This window comes from Thunnus maccoyii, chromosome 6 (assembly GCF_910596095.1).
Source record: "Thunnus maccoyii chromosome 6, fThuMac1.1, whole genome shotgun sequence".
NCBI classification, from domain to species: Eukaryota; Metazoa; Chordata; class Actinopteri; order Scombriformes; family Scombridae; genus Thunnus; species Thunnus maccoyii.
In genome coordinates, this window is record NC_056538.1 from 33,324,055 (window position 1) to 33,346,921 (window position 22,867).

At 40.3% G+C, this 22,867-nt stretch overlaps 2 protein-coding genes across 2 annotated transcripts in view; one reads left to right on the forward strand and one right to left on the reverse strand.

Moving 5' to 3' along the window:
• The first annotated feature begins 1,373 nt into the window (after positions 1–1,373).
• LOC121899206 (protein IWS1 homolog) lies at positions 1,374–16,167 on the forward strand. Its single transcript, XM_042414868.1, has 15 exons — positions 1,374–1,624; positions 3,099–3,181; positions 3,579–4,224; positions 4,992–5,057; positions 5,253–5,457; positions 7,357–7,414; positions 7,526–7,635; positions 7,749–7,899; positions 7,998–8,080; positions 9,296–9,425; positions 9,549–9,666; positions 10,503–10,614; positions 13,206–13,262; positions 13,931–14,042; positions 15,878–16,167. Exons 1-15 carry the CDS (start codon positions 1,582–1,584, stop codon positions 16,001–16,003), a joined length of 2,100 nt encoding a protein of 699 aa, XP_042270802.1. The 5' UTR covers positions 1,374–1,581; the 3' UTR covers positions 16,004–16,167.
• Positions 16,168–18,642: 2,475 nt separating this feature from the next.
• LOC121899022 (POU domain, class 4, transcription factor 2-like) overlaps positions 18,643–22,867 on the reverse strand; it is a 9,496-nt gene continuing 5,271 nt past the window's right edge. The window contains exons 3-5 of the mRNA XM_042414567.1: positions 20,835–21,064; positions 20,507–20,656; positions 18,643–20,410 (exon numbers count right to left, since the gene is read on the reverse strand). Coding sequence (XP_042270501.1) covers positions 20,270–20,410; positions 20,507–20,656; positions 20,835–21,064 — 521 coding nt within the window. The 3' untranslated portion in view covers positions 18,643–20,269. The remainder of the gene's footprint in view (positions 20,411–20,506; positions 20,657–20,834; positions 21,065–22,867) is intronic.

Here is a 22,867-nt window from a genome sequence, read left to right on the forward strand (position 1 = left end):
TTGGTTTTTTTTCTTTCAGACTTTATTAAATAAATCACATATTACAAAACAACATCAATCAATCAACCAACCAATTAGTCAATCGATCAATAATTCAATCAAACTTTATTTGTAGAGCCCCTTTTCTACAAGTTAGTGTAGTTCAAAGTGCTTCACAGATGACTGATACAAACAAATAAACAAATGTAGACTTTAAAAACAACAACAACCAAAAGAATGTTCCTGTTGTTCCAAATGACGGAAGTGTGTGGAAAAAAATATGTTTAAAGATGAGAAACCGAGAGAGAAATGTTTGCCTGTGGAAGCGAGATGATTTTTTTTTATTAAACTTTATTGAAAATATGTATTCAGAGTTCACTGTTCATACCATGGATGGTTCATACTGGCTATTTATGGAACAGCCTTCCCAACCATCTGAGGGCAGCGGTGACTCTTTAAAAACAGACTTAAAATCTTTCAGGAAGGTTTTTTCATCTGAACTCTTATTTTCTTTATGTTGTGTGTTTATGTTTTTAACACTGTAGAACTTTGAGATTCACTGCGAATAGAAATTAAAAGTATTATTGTTATAATTATAATTATTAAAAGATCCCCTTCAAATGTTTTTTTCTCATCACTTTATTTATAGAAAGTGTCATAAAACGTGTGACAATAATACAATAACAAAGAACAATTGGGCATCATAATGAAATAAAGCTAATAAAGGACATGACTTCACTTTCAGTTTGTTGATACAGTCAACATGGTAATAGAACAATGGGTCAAAGTAATGATAATAAATAGATTGAAAAAAAAATTAACAGTAAAGGTAGGCAAAAAAAATCAGATTTCTTAAAAAAAATAAATCTCAGAGCATATTAACTGTATGTGCACATTTCTTATTGTTTATAAGTTGGATAGACTCAAAATACTTTCTGAATTCAAACATGAAAGATTCAAACTTCGACCATAGACCGTATATAAAGATTTTTATTATTTATGTATGTATTTATTTTCTTTATATAAATATTGATCCCTTTCAAATGTGCTTTCAATGTAAGTGATGGAGGCCAAAATCCACAGTGTGTCAACATTTAAAAGTTGATATGAAGCTTATGTGGGGCTAATACAAAATAAAATTACGATAAAAAAAAACCCATAAAATATAATAAACAAATAAATATAATGACATAAAATAAGGGCAGATTGGAGTTTTTTCAATCTGCCCTTAAAATGTATTTATAATAATTAATTGTGCATATACACTTTTTAGAAAGCTTATAAAATACATAAAATGATGAAGGAATAGAGAAAACGTGGATGATGTTTTAGAAAAACATTTGCGAAGAAAGTGACGCAGTTAAAGCTTGCGCTTACGTCATCGGGAGGAGACCGGACCTTTGCGCATGCGTATATGACGGGAGTTACTCCATTTTGGGTCATCTCGGGGCTACAGTAGCTAGCAGTTGCTGTTAGCTTCCACATCGCAGCGTTACTTTTGTGCGGGTTTATTTCTCCCGCTTTGATATTAAAGTTACAGCGAACAGAGAGCGGTTTACTCCCGCCTTCGGGTCTGAATCCGAGTCTTTCTTCGTCTGAGAAATGGACGGAGAAGAGGACGACTTCATGTCCGCGAGCCACTCCGGTAAAAACGGTTGTTCTGCTTTGTTTCCTGTTTAACCAGCTAACGTTAACGCTCGTACCTGACGCTAACTGTCCCCTTTACTCTTCATCAGCAGCGCGGAATTAAGTTTCAGTTGATAAATATAACTCACAGAAGGTCATTTAACATCTCTTCTGTCTGATAAATGTAACTGTAGTGTGCTTTTGGGGCCATCAGCAGCGTCGGTTGATATCAGGAAATGTGTCAGATATTAGCTTCAGGCAGCGTTACAACTCTGATCTAGTTCACTTTAAAACGAGTTAATCGATACCGATGATGCAGATTGTATTTCATACGAGGCACAAACAGGGTCAGTAAGCAGTGGTGGAAGAAGTATTCTGATACTTTACTGCAATAAAACTACAACAATGTAAAAATACTCCATCACAAGTAAAAGTCCTGCATTAAAAGTCCTACCACATTAAAAGTACATAAGTATTATGAGCTTGATGTAGTTAAAGTATTGCAGTAAAAGTAGTGGTTTGGTCCCTCTGACTGATATATTATTATATATGACATCATTAGATTATTAATAGTGAAGCATCAGTGTTAGAGCAGCATGTTACTGTTGTAGCTGCTGGAGGTGGAGCTAGTTTACACTACTTTATATACAGTTAGCTAGTTTAGTCCAGTGCTTCCCAACCATGTGAGGTTTCATTTTCGCACATGGTTTCATTTGAGAAACCATGTGAGAAGTTTAGAGGGAAAAATCACTATTTGATGGAGCTGTTAACAACTCATAGACATGTGAAATGTGACCCCGACTACACACTGCTTTTTGTAAGACGTCAAAAGCCGAAAAGGTTGGAAACCACTGGTTTCATCTTTAACAATGTGTTGTATTTTAAAAGCTTGTTATATTATCCATTGTGTCAAATCTCCATCTAGCCTCTAGGTCTCAGATGCACGATAACTGAAACAGAAGTGTGGTTTTTTGGGGAGGGCAGCAGCAGTGTTGGTTCATAACAAACACAAAATGTGTCTCCTGTTAGTTTAAGGCAACATCACAGCTCTGGTTTTCTGTCATATTTTGCTTTCAAAGTGTTTAATGAATGATTGAATATCATAATACAATGAAAACATGCCTCCAGGATACAACACTGTAAACTGAGAACCAAAAGATTAGATCTAACAGGATTCAACTGTTTTCTATCTGGTGTTATTTACTCATTAACCTTTTAAAATGCATGATTTATACATGGAGTTTCTCCCTGAAAGCATCACATACCTGATGGTGACCCGTGCAGGTGAGTCAGAACAAATCAGACGAGTCCGGCTCAGCTGAAGTTTAAACCTTTACAGAAACCAGCTGTCAATCTTTAAATAGTAACTTAATACTTCTTGCTACTGCTTCACTCTCAGCAGATGTTTGTGTGTGGCATCAGCAACAAATCCTGCGTGATAACGTTAAAAAGTGCTGCTGAAGTGTGTTTCTGATCGGTTGTGTGTTCTGTAGATGATGGAGGCGGCACTCCGGTCATGGATGAGCACCCGGCGTCAGACGGCGAGGAGATGAGGAGCGACAGGAATCACTCTGAGGTCAGACTGAGGACGACTGAGTGTTACTGTTATATATTTCAGTATCACAGTTCGTCCTGTTAATGGACACAGATTATAATGTTAGTCTGTGGTGGAGATGGCAGAATTTAGTCAAGGAACCCAACTTTGAATTCATTATTACTTTTGCTAAATGTTGCTTTTAAAGCCCCTCACAGTAAAATATATCTGGATAATGTCAGTGAAGACAACGGTTCTCGTTCTCGAGCTGTCAGATGAGTCTCAAAATGATTAATAAGACAGAAAAGAGGGTAAAACATTTCTGTGAAAAGTGAACTCACCTGAGCAGGTGTGCAGGAGGTAACTGCTGCGTTCTTGTGCTGATCAGAACGTAGGACATCTGGGCGTCATAATGACCCACCTCTGGTTTTCTCAACAGGATGAGGGCAGCAATGACGAGGACGCTCGCCACACCATGGAGACCAGCGGAGCAGCCAGCGGCTCCGACAACGAGGACCGCCGAGGCGGCGACAGCGACTCGGAGGGAGAGGCCCCCAGGGGCCGCGGCGACGACGACGACAGAAGCGACTCCGAAGCGGAGCCTCCGAGGCCCGCCGACAGCGACGACGACTCTCCGGTCAAACGCGGGATGAGCGCTTCAGACAACGAGGAGGAGTCGCCGGTCAAACACGGCGCTTCAGACAATGAGGAGGGGGAGGCGGCGGCGTCCCCCGTCAAACGCAGGGGGAGCAGCTCGGACATGGAGGACGGGGAGGACAGACCCAAAGCAGCAGCAGCCGCCGCCGACAGCGACTCAGACAACGAGGACGCCAAACCCGCCGCGTCCGCCGGCCGCCGCTCCAACGCCGACAGTGACTCTGACACAGAGATGCCCGCCAGACGCAAGGCGGCGCAGATAGACTCTGACGAGGACGAGGAGGCTGAGAAACAGCAGGGGGACGAAGAGGGAGGAGGAGGAGGAGGAGGAGGGAAGTGGAAGGCTGTGATGCAGTCTGACAGTGAGGAAGAGGAGGAGGGACGGAGGACGAAGGCTGCAGCAGGAAGTGATGGAGAGCAGCAGGAAGGTGAGAGGAAGCAGAGATCAGCTGACGACGAGGATGAGAAGCCGAGTACGCTGACCTCAGACCAGCAGCGTATTGATTATACTTCTCTGATCAATAATTACTGTGCAAACATGAAATATCTGATTTATTTATTTATAATAGAAACGATAGAAGGTTTGTAGAGCTGCAACAGCAAAGTTACTCAATCATATCTCCCTCAATACAAATAAAAAATCTCAGTAATTTAGATATTAATAATATTATAATAATTAGAGAGTTTGACTCATTTTACAAACTGTTAGCTGTTAGCAGCTCTACAGCTGGAACATACTGGGGTAACTGGGAGACTTCGGAGGGTAAATCAGTTATAAATGTCACTTGTCTAAAAGTCTCAGCTTGTTGAACAGATGTTCAGACACATTATCTTCTCTGCTAATCTCACTCTGGTTTCTTCAAGTACTGATCAATAACCTTAAACCTTTAAAACACGCTGGGCTCTTTAGAATTTAGAATCAGTTCCAGTTCAGAACTGGGTTCTAGGCGGGTATCCCAGTGTTACACTGGTATTATTTATGGCCAATAACGATGTGAAACTGCTGCTGTAGAAACCAGAGCAGCTTCTGTTTTCATTCTGTCGAATCATTTCCTCAGAACAGGTTTCATGTCATGAAATGTTCCTTTAACTAGTGTGTGTGTGTGTGTGTGTGTGTGTGTGTGTGTGTGTGTGTGTGTGTGTGTGTGTGTGTGTGTGTGTGTGTGTGTGTGTGTGTGTGTGTGTGTGTTTGCAGTGAAGAGGAAGAAGGCCATCCTGTCAGACAGTGAGGATGAGGATGAAGAGAAGGCAGATAAACCAGGTGAGATACTGATGCAGTTTCTCAACATAACAACGAACTTATTACTAAATACACAATAATTCAGTTTCAACAAGAAACTAAACTTTCTCCTGATTTGACAAAATGTCTGTTTACTTGTTGTTATTTTCTGTTTTGGCTGATAATCTGTTTGTTGTTGTTGTTGTTGTTGTTGTTGTTGTTGTTGTTGACGGTCAGCGGCGAAGAGGAGCCGGGCGGTGTCGGACGATGAGAACTCGGACAGCGACGGAGCGTCGGGAGGACCTGATAAGAGTCTGGCAGCCAAACTGAGAGAACTGGGCTCCGACAGCGAGAGCGAGGACGAGAGGTCGAAGGTCAACGCGGGGAATAAGGACGAGAAGGCGTTGTTCGGCAGCGACAGCGACTCCGGAGACGAGGAGGAGTGAGTACTGGACTCCTCACACACACCCGGAGCTGGTTTCCAGTTTAACCAGAAACACAACCACACTGGGTGAACTGGATTCTGCTCTGAATGTTCAGTGTGTTTAAACTCGTTACGTCTCCTCTGACAACGAGGGAACAGAAGAAACAAAGAGATAGTCAGAGTTGAAGTGAAAATGAAACCGATTTATTTTCAGCTTGTTTCAATATTTGCAAACAAAACAAAGGTTCTTAAAATGTGAAGGAAGACGAGACGAAGAGCCAAACAAATAGAAATCAACAAAACAAAGCCTGATTAATCCCTAAAAACACAACCAGAGACCTGACTCACAGAGGCAGCACCACCCAGTAATCCCAGTGTCTCTAGACTCACCAGTTGTCCTCAACCTCCCACTACAAACCTCTTCCTGTTAACAAGTTTACATGAACGGTGCAACAACAGCTCAGGCCAACATTTCAAAGACGACACAGTGTAGTTGCTTTACTCTTGGAGTCAACGTGGCTGCCGGTGGAGTCAGAGATCCTCCTGCTTCCCTGAAGTCACCAGTGTTTTTCCTTCCCTGTGAGTGTTTGTAGGCTCTGCTGCAGACTTCAGTAAAGCTGGAAACATACTGATAGAATCAAACCTCCTGGATCAATAACTCATAAGTGAAACGTTGTTAAAACACAAAACGAGGCTTCTTTCCTACCGTAGTAAGATAGACGAGGATCTACGAGCTGGTTTTCACCACAGCGAGCCGTCGTCCTCTGAGACGAATGATGATAGGCCAATTCAAAGTCCGAGGAACCAATGAGCAGCTTGACCGGACTGCACAGGTAGAAACACGTCATGTTGACACCTGGAGAGAAAAACACACACACAGCAGGCACTTTGCCTCTTGCCTGGCGTATAAAACCCCCAAACATCTTACATCTGACAGTCGAACTACGCAGCACCTGACAAAGTCTCTTTGTGACTCATTTCAAGGTGCTTAGTTATGGTGATTAGTGTCCTGAGATAACTTTCCTTATGATTTGACGCTATATAAATTGAATTGAATTAGTGTTAGTGTTGAACGATCAGGGACCAACACAGGAGACGTTGGTTGCACATTCTGTCTCTGAGACAAACTCAAGAGGATTATGATCTGTGGAAACCTTAATAGGTTTAAAACACTTGACCCGAAGTAAACCTTAAAATGTTGTAGAGTAAACAAACAGTGTGAGAGCTTCCTTCAGCTGATGTCCTCCTGCAGGAGAACAGCCCCGACACACCGGCATCAGCTGCAAGCATGACAGACGAAGAGGAATCTGAGGCAGATAGGACGAGAGATACAACACAGGATATATTTAATGCTCTCAAAGACAAAACAAAACAAAACAAAAGCTGGTTACAGCAGTCAGTCAGGTCAGAGCCTCTCTAGCCAATCAGCAGGCTCAGCTGGTTGATTCAACACTTTAAAGCCTCTCAGGTCACAACTCTGTGATAAGAGCTGCTGATTGATTAATTCAAAAATGACAAAGCTTTATTTATATTTGCACATTTCAAAACCAGGTTACAAAGTGATTCATAGAAAATATTTGCAACAAAAATATGTTTTGAGATGTTTGTCAACAAATCTGATAATCAGTCGAGTCATTAATATCAGGAAAATGTGAAATATTTGCCGTTTCTGCTTCTCAACATGTGAGAATTATTTGTTTTATATTGTTTTGACAAAACAAGACAGTAAATTATAATTCTGAATTAAATTTATTCATAAAATAGTGAAAATGCTGATTATAACATCAGAAAATGAGCTGAAATGAGGTTTGATGGACTCTCACTGCTCTGCTTCATAACGACGTCTAGAAACAAACATTCAAACCATCTGATCTGAGATCTGCCGGTGTGACCTTTTGACCTTTCTGTTTCCTCCAGGAAGATGATCGCAGACATCTTCGGAGAGTCTGGAGACGAGGAGGGGGAGGAGTTCACGGTGAGTACGACCTTCATCTCTCTGCGTTTTAGAGAAACTTTTGTTCGACGATAAAACGGAAACACAGAAACTTGTTCTCAGAGCTGATGAAAGCGTCTGCTGCTCCTGCAGGGTTTCAACCAGGAGGACCTGGAGGGAGACAAGAAGGAGGCCAAGGAGAAGCAGCAGCAGGTGGAGGAAGACTCCGACTCTGACGAAGGTGTCGACCGCAGCGGCCAAGAGTAAGAAGCCCGGCGGAGGAACACGTCTTATCTTTATGATCGATTCAGATTCTGAAGTAGAGAAATTACTTAAATGTGTGTGTCTGTTTGTTTGTTTGTTTGTGTGTTTTCAGCACCAGCTTCATGTCCGACTTTGACATCATGCTCGCCCGGAAGAAAGCCATGAACAGTAAGAGGAGGCGGCACCGTGACGGCGGGACGTTCATCAGCGACGCCGACGACGTGGTCAGCGCCATGATCACCAAGATGAACGAAGCTGCTGAGGTCCGTCTGTTTTAAATAAAACCTTTCTGCTTTTCTTTACCCTTTAAAAAACAAACAAACAAACAAACAAACTCCCTGACTGGCTGCTGTTTCAACAGGAGGATCGAACTCTGAACAGTCAGAAGAAACCAGCGCTGAAGAAACTCTCTCTGCTGTCACAAGTCGTCATGCACCTGAAGAAGTAAGATCTGTTATGAATCATCATTATGCTGCTCGTTAAAGCCTCTGGAAACGTGGCCTGAAATCATAAAAATGCATATATGATATCAAAGTTGAGTGTCTCATTAAGCATCCATGAAAATCTGAATGAAAATAAACATTCATAACTATTAGAAAACTGAGTTCAAAAACAGTTCATTTGGCTGCTCAAACCATTTCTCAGGACTGTGTGGGCATGTCCAGATCACGTTTGATTGACAGCTCACTTTCAGCTCAAGTTCCGTTTTATTTTCTATTCATTCACTAAAACGTTTTGCTGATATAAAATAAAATACCAAATCTATCAAATGGACCCTACTTGGTTAGAAAGCTTGACTAATCCACTAACTAGCAAAACAGGTTAAACCAGCCAAATCTGTGTTTTTCTTTAACTATACCTCCCGGAGTATGATGCTAATCGTTTTAGCATCTTCCATTCACTTACATGAAACGGTTAGCATTAGCTTTTCTATTCAAAACTTTTGAGCTTATTATCAATTACCCCAGTGGTCTACTAGTTATCTTGACTAATCGGCTAACTAGCAGACTAGAGTAGACCAACCATATCTGTTTTTATTGAACTATACCTTCCAGACTACGAAGCTAAGTGTTTTAGTATCTTTCATTCACTTACATGAAACGGTTAGCATTAGCATTTCTATTCAAAACTTTTGAGCTACTTATCCACAGTGATTAATACAGATTTGGATGATGTAGCCAAGTCTGCTAGTTAGCTTAACACAGTAACTTTCAAACCATATCAGGCTAATTTGAATTCTCATTCTAGCTAAAAGCAAAGAAAAGTGCACTGCATTGTTTTCTCATGCGGGAGATGAGAGTAAGTGTTGTGAAGTCAGCTCGGCCAGATAGCCACGTCAGACATCTTTCTCTAAAATATGATTGGGCAGGTATTTATTATGTAATAAATTCCCTAGTTTAGCCCCGCCTAACTGTAACCCAGTAACAAGGGAAGGGAGAGAAACTTTCTAAAGAATTACATAGACTATGTCAAAGGCTGTTCTCATACATTTAGGTGTTTACTATATGCACATTAGATCCCAAATTACATAATTAATAGCCAATCATGGATTTGCCTTTCCAGGGGCGTTAACAGGCGTCCTGACTGAGCTAATCTAACACACTGATGCTTCATTAAAACAAGCTGAATAATATCCTCTTGTTGCTGTTTGCCCCTCAGACAGGACTTGAAGGAGACGTTCATCGACAGCGGAGTGATGTCGGCCATCAAAGAGTGGATCAGTCCTCTTCCAGACAAATCACTGCCTGCTCTGAGAATCAGAGAGGAGCTTCTCAGGATCCTACAGGAAGTGAGTACAGATTCTCTCTGAAACCCGCGGGTCACGTGTTCAACCTCTGATTTAAAAAATGAAATAAAAACAGAGTGCTGCGGGCGTCTGAGTGGAGCGTTTCCCTGTGTTTCCTCCCCGCAGCTGCCCAGCGTCAGTCAGGAGACGCTGAAGCACAGCGGGATCGGACGAGCCGTCATGTTTCTCTACAAACATCCCAAAGAGTCGCGATCCAACAAAGACCTCGCTCTCAAACTCATCAGTAAGGACGTCGCTCCTCACACTGCTGCAGAGACACCAACACTCATCAGTCTGACAGGATCAGTATAACCTTTATTTAAACACGCTGGACAACAGGAAGCTTCTTTTACAAGGACGACAAGTTTACAGTAATAAATCAGCAGGTTGCCGTCATACAAGACGGTTAAATAATCTGGTGAAGGACACTAATAAGAATGAAAAAGGAAAGAGAGAAGTTCCAACAAGCCAACAAGCAGGTCAGATGAGGTGTACTGGTGCCTTCAGTCCACACAGAGCAACACTAGTCAGTTCTGTGTCTGTAAAATGTCAGAAAATAGTGAAAATGCCTGTTTTTAATTTCTTAGAGCTCATTGTGACGTCTTCAAAAGTTTTATTTAATCTGACCAACAGTCCAACATCCAAAATAATTCAGTTTACAGTCACGTGTGACACATATTAGAAGCTGCAACCAGTAAATATTTGGTATTTTTGCTTAAAAAATGATAATTTGATAATCAAAATAGTTGCTGATTAGTTTTCTGTTGATCAACTAATCGATTAATCAGCTAATTGTTGCAGCTCTAAAAGGAATTGATCATTTTCTCTTCAGTTAATCATCCATCAGTTTTCTGCTGTTTGTCCAGAACACATTAATTAATTAAACGATGTTATGAATGTGAGTTATGAGTGTAGGTGTGTTCAGATGATGAGTGTTGGTTTGTTTGTGTGTTTAGATGATGAGTGTTGGTTTGTTTGTGTGTTTAGATGATGAGTGTTGGTTTGTTTGTGTGTTTAGATGATGAGTGTTGGTTTGTTTGTGTGTTTAGATGATGAGTGTTGGTTTGTTTGTGTGTTTAGACGAGTGGTCGCGGCCGATCTTTGGTTTGACGTCCAACTATAAAGGAATGACGAGAGAAGAGCGACAGCAGAGAGATCTGGACCAGCAGATGCCTCAGAGACGACGACTCAGGTACTAAAATAATAATCAAATAACCCACAACATCACACGACACCTTCATCCTCTCCTCATCCTCACACCACAGGATGGATCATCTTTAGTTTTCATGTCGGTAAACGTTTCCCTGAGATCCAACAATAAATAATAATAATAATAATAAATAATAATAATAATAATCATCTCTGAAGACTTTTCTCTTGTAAGAGTGAAATATCAAATACCTCCATTAAAGCAGAAATCCCTCATTAGTGTAACTGTAAAAAACTTTTTACTTTCACGTCTTGTTTTCACTTGTCAGGAATTTATTTTCTCTAAAACACGTCAGACAAGCTGTTAGAAACTCAGTTTGAACTGTGATTTAACTTGTTTTAACTCGTTTAGAGCTGAATAATTAAACAAAAACATCAGAAATGGACTCAAAACATTAAGAAATGAGTTTTATTAGTATAGAACCTTCTGTACACAGCAGCAGGTTGAGCTGCTGAACATCAGCAAAAAACCAACTGATCATCATCATGAAACCATTTAAACCAGTTTAAAAATACAGAAATACAACAAACACATAGATATATATATACATTAAACATTCAAATTGGTCATAACATGTCATAAACCTGAGAAAAGGTTTACTGTTATCTGCTATTAACACATGAGGCAACACTGGTAGTGTGATGTTCAGAGAGAACAACATGTAAATAACTAGTCATCATATTGATCTGTAGGAAGTAAACAAGCGACATGTCACATGTAAACCAGCGTCTATCAGTGTTTCTGTTTATAACTGTACAGACCAAACATAACACCACATATCCATTCATTCATTCAGAAATCAATAATCAATAGCGTTTTGGAGCCTCTGTTCTGAAACATGAGTCAACCTCTGTGTCGTTGTCATGGAAACTCTTAATGTGATGCAAGTACCGCTGCTATCAGAGAGAGAGAGAGAGAACGGGATGCAGGTTAGCTAACAACACGCCGCCTAAAAAGAGAAAAAACTTTAATAACAAATCAACGTTTTTCTCCAAAACTCTGAAGTCAAACAAAAATACAGAAGTGGAAGAAGAGAGAGAGGAAGCTTATGAAGTCATCCTCTCCTGGTGAACACTTTGTTTTAAGTCTTGAATATATCCAGTAAACCAGCTGCTGCGTCACCTGACCATCCCGCCTGACTCGTCCCTTCAGAGGTGTTTTCAGTTCGTATTACTGATGTCACTGAAATGTCTGTAAATTGCACTTGTCAAGTGTTTTTGTCCTGTACAATCAGTTATATGAAGAACATAGAATCATGTTTCCGACCAGCTGAAGAAACAGTTCAGGACTAAACTCACTGAGTCTTTATGTTTCCTGGTTGAACTTCCTGCTGGTTTAATGAGCAACAAACACTCTCACATCCAGACTGTGGAGGTCAGACAGAAGCTGTTATTATATCATAAAACCTGAATCACAGCCAATCACACTGTTGTTTTCACTCATTCACACCGACAGTCATCAGTTCACGTCTTCATCAGGTTTATTTTACACGTCTTTGTGTTCAAAGAGGTTTGAAGCAGGTTTAGTTTGAGTCCAGGTCTCCCAGCTCTGCCTGCTGTTCTCACCTCCATAATCTTTCTCCTTTTATATAAATGTTCTGTCTTCATCACTGCTGTCATTGTTCTCATTCTCTCCCTCCTCATCATCAAATGTTGTGCTCTTCCTCTCAGCCTTTCCTCTCTTTCCTCCTGTTGTTGTTTTTTTTTCTCAATTTTCTTCTTTCATTCCTCTTCATCCATCCATTTCACCTCTCCTCCTCCTCCTCTTCCTCTTCCTCCTCCCCCAGTCAGCCTCAGAAGGTGGAGAGGGCGGAGGAACCCGACGTCTTCTCTCCACCAATCAGGTTCAGTCATCAAATTGCATGGTTGCACCGCAAAACCTGCCTGTAGACTGACTGGAAGTTTCTGTCAGCAGCCGATAGATGTTTAGTCTCTATGGTGGCGTTGCTACGGTTACTGGTGTTACTGGAGCTAATATGAGGAGTCAGAGGTTAAAGGTTAAAGGTCTAACAGAAGAGCTGAGTGCATTTCATCCCTCAGGAAACATTTATAATATTTATAAATCCTGTTTGTTTGCTACTGTTGTCTCAGCAGCTGTGAATCAGCTGATCAGTGTGAAACTAACGACAGACGGGAATCATGCTGCCTGTGTGCATGTGTGAGCAGATAAATCTGCAGCTACAGGAAGTAAAATAAGAACTAAAAGTCACTTTCACATCACATGAAGAAGAAGCAGGAACATCAGACTGTTTTTAAAGTCGCTTCTTTTATACAAACTGGATCTTTTTTAAGAACCATAACTCTGTTTTTAACATCAGTAAACATGATAAATATTAATATTAATACTAGAGGAACAGAGCTGAGTTCTGTTTGACTAATCAGCACAATAAACCCATAAAACACCTGCTGCGCAGCAGGAAGCAGGTTCACTCTCACAGGTAAACATCTGACTGACTAACTGCTTTGATGATGATGATGATAACAGCATGGAGACCTGACTGCTGCTGTTTCTCCTGCTCATCAGTTATTGTTGATTCATCCTGTTTAAACCAAAGTGTCTCTTTCTGTCTTCAGTTCGGGAGGTCAGACGCCTCGGAGAGACCTGGAGAAACAGCTGACTGGAGAGGAGAAGTGAGTAACGTTCATCTCTGAAGGACTGTTAGTTTGGATGAAGGAAGGTTTCACGTCTGTGTGTAAAGACGTTACAGTCATGTGACGTTTATGATCCTTTTAATATTCAGTAGAGTCTGAGTTTTATTATTAAACATACACACACGTCCTGACAGTTCATAGAAAAGACTCATTAAATGAATGAAGTTTGGTTTAATATTCAAGCAGACTTGTTCAAACATTTATTAAAGAAGATTGTTCAGACATTAAACGGTCGTCTGATGACTGTGAAAGTGATTCTGTACTAATTTAATATTTTAATTTAAGAAACAAGACAACAAGACACATTTCTATAAAGGATTACTGTTGTGTGAGTCTATATGTTGTTTTTTATTAACTGGAGAATAAAACTCCTGAAAGCGACGTGATCCTCTAGAGAGAAGACGTCTCACTCTGATGCAGAAACTCTCTTTACGGTTCTGTTACCGAGTGGAGCGTCTTCCTCCACTGATGATCTTTGTTCAACTAAAAACACACAAACCAACAACACGTTTGTCATTTAAACCGCGTGTTTAAACTAAACACGTCTACAGATGTGTGTGTTTCTACAACGTGTGGTTTGTGTGGTGGTGGTGTTGTTGTTTACTCAGGAGTGTTGTTGTTGTTGTTGTTGTTGTCGTTTCCTGCAGAGCCCTGCGACCCGGTGACCCCGGCTTCTGTGCCAGAGCTCGAGTGCCGATGCCCTCCAACAAAGACTACGTGGTACGACCCAAGTGGAACGTAGAGATGGAATCAAACAGGGTGAGTGAAGGTCAAAGGTCGTTAAATCACCTTTTCCCGCCTTTCACAACAAACACAAACAGACTTTATTCTGCATCATAAAGTCTGATCATGTAAAAAACTCCTTACAGCTGTTTTTGGTTGAGAATCATCCAGTTTACCAGTTTATGCTAACGATTCCAAATGATTTACAGATATGATTGATTGATTGATTGATCGATTCCAGATATTCATACATGCATTTCATTCATTTCCTGACACAATTATCATGGAAGTTAAATAGAAAGTCATTAAACAACTGAACCTTGAACTGAGTGAAACATTAAATATGATTAAATATTCAGATCTGCTGCTACGTATTTAACACCAGATATTAAATAATAATAATAATAATAATAATAAACTGTAAACCTGTTCAGTCATTTCTCTGATACTTTAACCTTTAAAACTAGTTTGAAACGTCTGATAATTAAATAAAAAAGACGTTCAGTAAATCTAGTTTGATCTGTATGAAGATCATCTGTTCAATTTAATTAATAATGTTATTAAACTTCTATGAACATGATGTTAAACTATTTAATATATATTTTAGCACCAATTTAAAATCAATAATAAGTTTTTTCTTTACAATAATTCTACCAGAGTTTTGTTGGTGAAATAGTTTCTGGAACTTCTGAAGAAAAATGATCATTAATTTCCATAAAAGAGTTAAATTATAGCCCTAGTTAGTTAATCTTTTATTAAAATAATATAAACAGAAAAAACCTCCGTCAGCTCTGACGATGCTGAAGAATAAAGTGAGAAACAGTCGTGAGGTTAAAGGCGAGGCGAGTTGAGGCGAGTTGAGGCGCTGAGCTGTGATTGGTCCTCTGTAGAGCGGCTATAAGAAAGGCCTCAGCCTGCTGGAGAAGCACAAGCGTCGCTTTGCGGAGGAGAGGAAGAGACACCGGCCGCAGGGCGCCGTCAAGATCAGCATAGAGGGAAACAGGATGCCGCTGTAGCTCCCGCCGCCGACCCGCGGGGGGGGCAGTAAGTCCTTCCTGCATGGCGTGACGGCGTGCCGTGTGTGTGCTGTCGACAAACACGCAGCGCTCACTGTAAATCTGACCTCTGACCTCTACACCAGGAACAACTGCAGCATCTTAATAACTTTATTATCTGTATTCTGACAGTGAAGGAGACGTCTGCTGCCTGCATGACTGTTGTTTTATCTGCCAGTAATTAGTTGTAAATTATTAACTTTATATTTAAAACAAACATGTTTCTCTAGTTTTTGTAGCAGAATTAGAGCAGAGACGGCTGCTGGTTCATTTAAATACAGTTATGCAGAGTTCACGTCATGATGGAGGGATGATGAAGATGATAAATATATTTGAGTGAAGGTTAAAATACTGAGCTCTGACTATATGACATCATATTTAAATATAATCAATGTTTGGCCGACGTGAGACGTTCATGTTTGTTGGATTTTCAGGCGTTTCTCTGTTTATGAAGCTTCTTAGTCATAATTATGACTCACATGTTAAGCTGAAGTTGTTTTATTATTTTAGACTCGACTAATCTTTTAAAACCAGCTTTTATTTCAAGGTTTCTACAGAAGAAGCTGCATGTGAGGAAACGTTTCTCAGTGCTGCCTCTGAGGACGTGAACGCTCGCTGCATGTCTCTGCAGACGTGACGTGTGATGAAGAGATGAAACTAAAAACCTGCTGCGTTAGTTTGAGCTGCTTTCTGCTTGTAAAAAAATATCTTAAAACTAGTGTTTGTGGTCAGACTCGCTGCAGCCGTACAGACGTCAGAAGCCGCCGTCAGTCTGCATGTTTTTAATTCATTTCCTGTGTTTTTTTGCTCCTGCAGGGTCCGATGAAGAAAGGTCTGTCCCGCGTCGACAAACAGATGCGTAGATTCGCCGACATCCGCCGCCTGACGAAGACGGGTCACGCTGTCAAAATCAGCGTGGAAGGCAACCGGATGCCGCTCTGATTTTTAAAAAAAAAACCTCCGTAGGATTTATTCACTTTACTTTTTTTTTTTTTCTTCTTTTTAAATGTTTGTTCCCCTGCTCTCCCCCCAGGTCTCCACTTCCGCCTCCTCGCTGAAGTCGGGGCTGAAGTCACACAGCTTTTGACTTTATGTCAGAATGTGAATAATCTGCTGCAAACTGTCTGAAAAATTACAGGAAAGTCATCTGATCTGTGAGCAGAAATAAATCAGCTTCACTCTGAAAGGATCCCTGGAATAAATGTCTGCTGACAGAACTTCATCTCTAAACCAACTAGAGTTCAAACTGAAGCCTTAAAGTGTTTTTCAGCCTTTGATTCTCATAATTGTGACTGTTGATCAGGTTAACGTTGCAGCACGAAACCTCCTAAAGCTTTACAATAAACTTCAGATCATGTCAGAGATGAACTGTTAGCTGTTGTTGCTAACTGAAGCTAATCAAACAGCTGCAAAGATCCACCGCAGCAGAAGTTAATATGTTTCAAAATGTCCTGAAAGTCTTTGATGACTGCAGGAGTTACAATCAGCTGATTTTTAAATGAGTTGCTTACGCAGCTTCCATCAATCATTAGTGAGCAGGTGACGATGACATCACAGCGTTGCCATGGAAACGAACGGACTAAGGAGGTTGGTTTAGAGATGAACTTGACGCAGCTGATCCGAGGATGGTTTTCGGTGTTTAAATACTGTTTCAATAGTTCCTTCAGTCCGACTCAAGAACAAAACCTTCCCTGGTGCCCACTTTGTCTCTGAATGTGAAGGTGTTTGTATTTTGCTAATAGGCCGGCCAGACCTCCTCTTCCTCTTCCTCCTCTTCCTTCTCCTCCTCCTCCTCCTTTTCAGTCCATTTTGTCCCCTCTCTGCTCCCGTAGAGGCTGTACAGGAACAACGTTGTTAAAACTGTCTGCAGGACTGAGTTCACACAGACGACACAGTGATTCTGCTCAGATCTGCTCGGCTACACTCAGACTGTGTGTGTGTGTGTGTGTGTGTGTGTGTGTGTGTGCGTGTGCGTGTGCATGTGTGCATGGATGAATGTGTGTGTGACGGTGATGATGATGATGATGATGTCAGATCTGGTTCAGGGTCAGTTTGTGGACTGTGTGAATCAGCCCGTCTGTCTGCACTGTTCTGGATCAGATGATACTTTTCTTAATAAAGACTCGACACAAACTCACGTCTGCTGTCGTCTCTCAGTTCATTTCACTGTCAGATTATCAGTCATGTTGTTTAGAGCTGTAATTAACCATTATTGTCATTATTGATTCATCGTTTTATCTATAAATAGTCAAAATAGGGGAAAATTCAGGTTATATATATATATATATAGAGGGAGAGACGAGGTGACGTCTTCAAATATCCAAAATCCTAAAATAAAAGAAAAGCTTCAAAGTTTTACATTGTTGCTTTGATTTATTGATTATTAAAATAGTTTTTGATTAATTTTCTGTTGATCGACTGATCATTTCAGCTCTGATATTGTCATAAACTCTTGTCATGACAGGAAACGTCAGTTTCTTCATTGATAAATGTCAATTTTTCCCCTCGATTAATTAAATTAAGTCTAAAACAAAAGAAAAAGACGACGTCATTATATCCAGTATCCAGAGTTCTGTTAGATGAATAAAAGCTCTGAATGTTTGAGACTGATCGATCAAAATAGTTTCCAATTTTCTTTCAATCAACTGATTAATCAGCCAGTTGAAGCTCTAAATGCCCAACAAATCCTTTTTCAACACCTGAGTAATGTATAGAGGTGATGATGATGATGATGATGATTGTTTATTAAGGACGGATGATCTGACTGTCAGCACCCAGATGCTCATTTTGCATCTTTGTGGTATTCTGCAGGTTAACATGAGCTCTAACGTTCCTGCTGTTGTCTATAAAATATAGAAAACATCAAAACAAACCTGCTTCTGTTTCTGACAGCAGAACTGTTCTAAACTCATATTTAAGTTAAAATATTCTCCACCTTATAAAACACTCAAAGATTCAACCTGTAACAAAACTCCTGAGTGACTAAAACATCCAACTCTAATAACTAATATCTGTTTAAAAAGCAGCTGATGAATCATTATTGGATTTTTATAAACCTGCAAAATGTAGAATAAGAAATCTAAATGAAAAAAAAGCTGAAAATGCAGTTAAACTGAGGTTTAAGTGTCTTCATGAAAACACGTTTGACTTTCAAAATAAAAGACACTCAGCGATCATCCACTCTTTAATAAACACATCTACAGTTCAGGCAGTGAGAAGCATTGGACAACAATCAAGTGGAGCAGGACTGAACGGAACCTGAACCCGGTGTGTTCTGGACCACCGAGTCTGGTTCACATTGTGCTGATTCAGCACTCATTATGAACCTCGACTCAGCTGCTTTTACAGGCTGCTGGCAGGAAGTTGATCCCAGATGTGACAGGACTGAGCTCCAGTCAGTGGTTGATACCATCTCATCTCATGTCAGGACAAAGTTAGCGTAGCTTAGCATAAAGACTGGAAGCGGGGGGAAACTGCTAGCCAAACAATTCCTCTAAAACTCACTGATGATGTTTTATCTTCATCTACGTTGTAAGGTCATTATGAAGGGATCTAATGGTCAGTATGAACAGGAGGAATGATTACAGCATCATAATGTTCATTTGGGCTCCTGACTGTTGTTTTAAGACACACTGGTCCTTTAAACTGTGTCGTCTTATATTTGTGATATAAAACCTAAACGTTGCTCAGCGTCGTCCTGCTTCACTAATAAAAACAACTACGAGACAGAAACTCAAGTCAAGTCTTGTCAGATGTTCAGATTCAGCGTCGAGGCGGCGAAGGCCTCCAGTCAGGGTCGGGGGGGGGGGGTTGATGCTGCATTCAGGTGATACTGTAAAAATCTGAAATACCTCTGTGATCACAGGAGAAACGTTTCATCCAACAGATCAGCTGTGAAAATATGTGTTGAATTTGACCAAAAACAGAAACTGTTCCATATTATTATTTGAAGTATTTTGACTCTGGATTCACATTTATCACGTTAAGTTTCAGTTTTACAGGATTTCATGTTGTGCCACAACACATTTTTACTTTATCTTGTGAAATTCTGATTGAACTTTCTGAGACTAAACGTCCAAAAGATCTGATGAACACAGATTGAACTGAACTCTGCAGTCAAAACGTTTTCAGACTGATAACTGGGAATAAAAAATAAATTAAATAAATTGTCTGAGTTTAAGCTTTACATTAACTTTGCCTGTTTTAAATCAGGAACCATCTGATGAAAAGTCAATAAGATTTTAACTGTGTCCTCATACAAACTCTACACAGGTTCTGGAGGATGTTCACACGGGAAAAAGTGACCAAATAAAGTTCAATATGTCAATATTACACTATAATACAAAATAAATAGAGGAGCTACTGACAGCTGGAAAGTCTGAGCTTTCAGCTCGATGCTACAGACGCTTCTGTCAGTTCTCCAAAAGATTCTTTTTTTTTTTTTATCATATTCTAATTTAAAGCTTAAATACAAACCAGTTTTAATTTCTCAAATACAGATTCAGATTTACTAAGTTTTAATTTAAAATATCCTCTAACAAGCTGCTGTTTTAAACTAAAGCTGTTTATTCAGAACAGACTTCAGTTGATGTGAATCTGACAAGACTGAAGTTTCTGAAGGAAAACATTAAATTAATTATTAATCCTGTCTGAAGTAAAACACGTAACTTCCTTTTTAACCCTTTAAGATCACATCCAGGTCATATTGTGCACCTATTTAACAACATATGCCAAGAATATTCTTATATTCTTATATCAAAATTTAATCATGTTTTCTTCCTGTAAAATGTTGACGTAGGCTTGAATCAACCAGTTTCAATTTCATGACATCCACCCGTCAATCAATCTTCAACTGTTAGCGGCACAGAGCGAAGATTCATTATGACACGTTCAGATCAACTTCCTGTTTTACTCAGAAATACGTCACAATACAGAGGTGAAATACTCTGGAAACATCGTTTCATCTGGATTTAAAACATCTGAGTTCAGTTGAGGATTTTGTAGAATCTAAAAGCAGGTTTCCTGTTTAACTATGTGAGTTTAAATCTTCCTGCTGCTGTGGACATAAACATGACATCTGATTGGTCGTAATCTGATCAAAGAACATGCGTCACGAAAACAAAATAAATAAAGTTTTGTTTTGGTCCTGACTTCAGAAACGTGTGAGAAGTTGACCGAGCAGCACCTGAATGCACCATCATTAAACATTCAACACTGTGTGTGTGGTGGGGGGTGGTGGTGGTGGCGGTGGCGGTGGCGGTGGGGGGTGATTGGCAGGTGGTGGGCGTGTCTCAGCAGGTGACTGGTGGCTGGTGATTGGCTGTGTTTCATGCATCTGTGATGATTCCTCTGCAGGAAAGAAAAACATCTTCAGTGAGGCGTTTAAAGCACCTAAAGAGCCGTTTCACTGTTTTAACGAGACTCAGGTGTCCTGCGGCGCCGTACCTGTGCAGAGGGAGGCGCTGTGGAGAGGGGGGCGGGCTCAGAGGGGAGGGGGGGGGCGTGGCCTATCCTCTGCTGTTTGGTAGACGACTCTTTCCAATCCTGTCGATCGGAGCCGGATTGACTCGTCGTTGTGACGCTTGGACTGCTTTGCTGTAAACACAAAAAGGAGACAGATTCAACCCTCTGGTGAACACTAGTGAAGAGAAGCACAAACCGATTGGACTTCCCAACATATGACGCAGTTACAATGAACTCCACCTTTATAAGTATTGCTGATATATTAATACTGACAGGGGCCTCTCTGCATAATGAGTATATTTATTTTTACCTCTGCTTGTTTGACCCCGGTTTGGTTTCCATGGAGGTGACTGACAGGCGGTCCAGCGGCACGTTGTTGCCGGGGAAACTCCTCTTCCTCTTTGGCTCCATGACGTCGTTCTCCATCCTCACCAGGTGGTCCACTCGGAGCAGCTTCGCCGTTAGCTCCTCCCCCGCCTTCACCGCTCCATGACGGGGCCGAAGAGCCGGCAGAGACCTGGACACGGGCCGGTCTACGTCCTGGAACACAAGGACAGAGAGGAATAAGGCTATACGCTGTGTGTTCTTGATAACTCAACAAGATGATGGTTAATGTTAAAGCTATTAGTTTTAATTATTTCTCCTTCGATTCTGTGAAATAAAGTTTTTTTGTCTACTGTTTATAGTCAACAGCATCTCAGAGACTATTTATAGGTTTTATTTTACCTTTTAGGTGGTTGGTAGTTAAAAGTTCCTACAATGCAACTGTGATAAATCAGAAATTAATTTTACAGGCCCTTCTTGTTAAGCACAATAAACCAAATTTAAATTTCTTCTTGTGTCTAATCTTTTTAATCCTCTTCAGCTTTGAGCTTCATGTGAAATCAGCGGTTCAGTCCAGTTTTTTCAACTAAAGGAGCAAAAATCAGAGCGTTGCTACGACCCAAACATTTAGAAAAGGTCGTCCATGCTTATATTACATCACAATGTGTCTACTATAACACCTTGTTCATCTACATCAACAAATCTTTATCTGAACTCTGCAGGTTTTTAACAAAAACAAAACTTCAAAGACGACTTAAAGGACGAGTTCACAGTAATTGCAGTGTGTGTTAAACCAGCAGTCAGGTGTCTGTAATCATTCCTCCTGTTCATACTGGATATTAAAAGATCCTTCAAATGTGCTTTCAATGGAAGTGATGGAGGCCAAAATCCACAGTGTGTCCACACAGTCATTTAAAAGTTGATGTGAAGCTTCTATTCAGCTTCATCAGTCTGAGTTAGTCATATCAAGTGGATATCTGACACATTTACAGTCTTTTTAGCATCAAATTCCCTCTTTGTGTTTCCTCGGACAGTGTTTCCCTGTTGAGCTGCAGGTGGAAGTATAGTAACAAAAAGAGGAACTTTGACACTAAAAAGACTGTAACGTTGAAAGATATCTAAACATAACACAAGAAGTAAGGAAATATGTGTTTGGTAGATTATTTCTTTGTTGTAACAATGCTTCTTGGCAATAAATCTTAAACTGTTGGAAAGCCTGTTTATTTCCCAAATCAGAGAAGATTTGGCAAATTTTTCATGGGCGTAACCCGCATACTCAGCTCTGCTGCTCATCCCACAAATGCACGTTCCTTACAAACATGGCACCATTTAAAAGGGAAATAAACAGGCTTTCTAACGATATAAGATTTATTGCCAAGAAGCATCGTTACAACAAAGAAATAATCTACCAAACACTAATTTCCTTACTTTTGTGCTGAGTTTACTTGATTTAACTCATTTCGACGCTGAAGCTTCATATTAGCTTCAGATAAACTTTTGAATACATTTTTGTACAGAAGGAGGACTGTGGATTTTGTTCCCCATCACTTCCATTGTAAGTGCATTATGAAGAGATCTTCTAATGGTCAGTATGAACATGTTTCACTGTTCATTTGGGCTCCTGACTGTTGTTTTTAAGACACATTTGACTTTAAAACTAAAGATGATGGAGCTGCACATCCTCCAACAAAGTCTCAGAGAAGACAAACTTTTAAAAAGCTTTTTAAGTTCTCTCTAACTTTTTTGTTTTGACACTTTATTCTCCTGTCATTGTCTCCTGTGAAGCTCTCTGTAACGTCTGTGTTACATGAAGTTTTCTTGCTTGAGGCAGCAGAGTAGGACGGGATATGTCTAAACACTGAGACACACAGTAATCCTGGGATCTACACTGTAAATAGTCAGGGTCATTAACAGCACACACCCTGCTAATAATCATGTCTGTTAAACCAACATGCTCCATATTTGATTTCCTATGAGGGAGTCTCCGTATGGAAAATATTGATGTGAGCGGCTGACGGG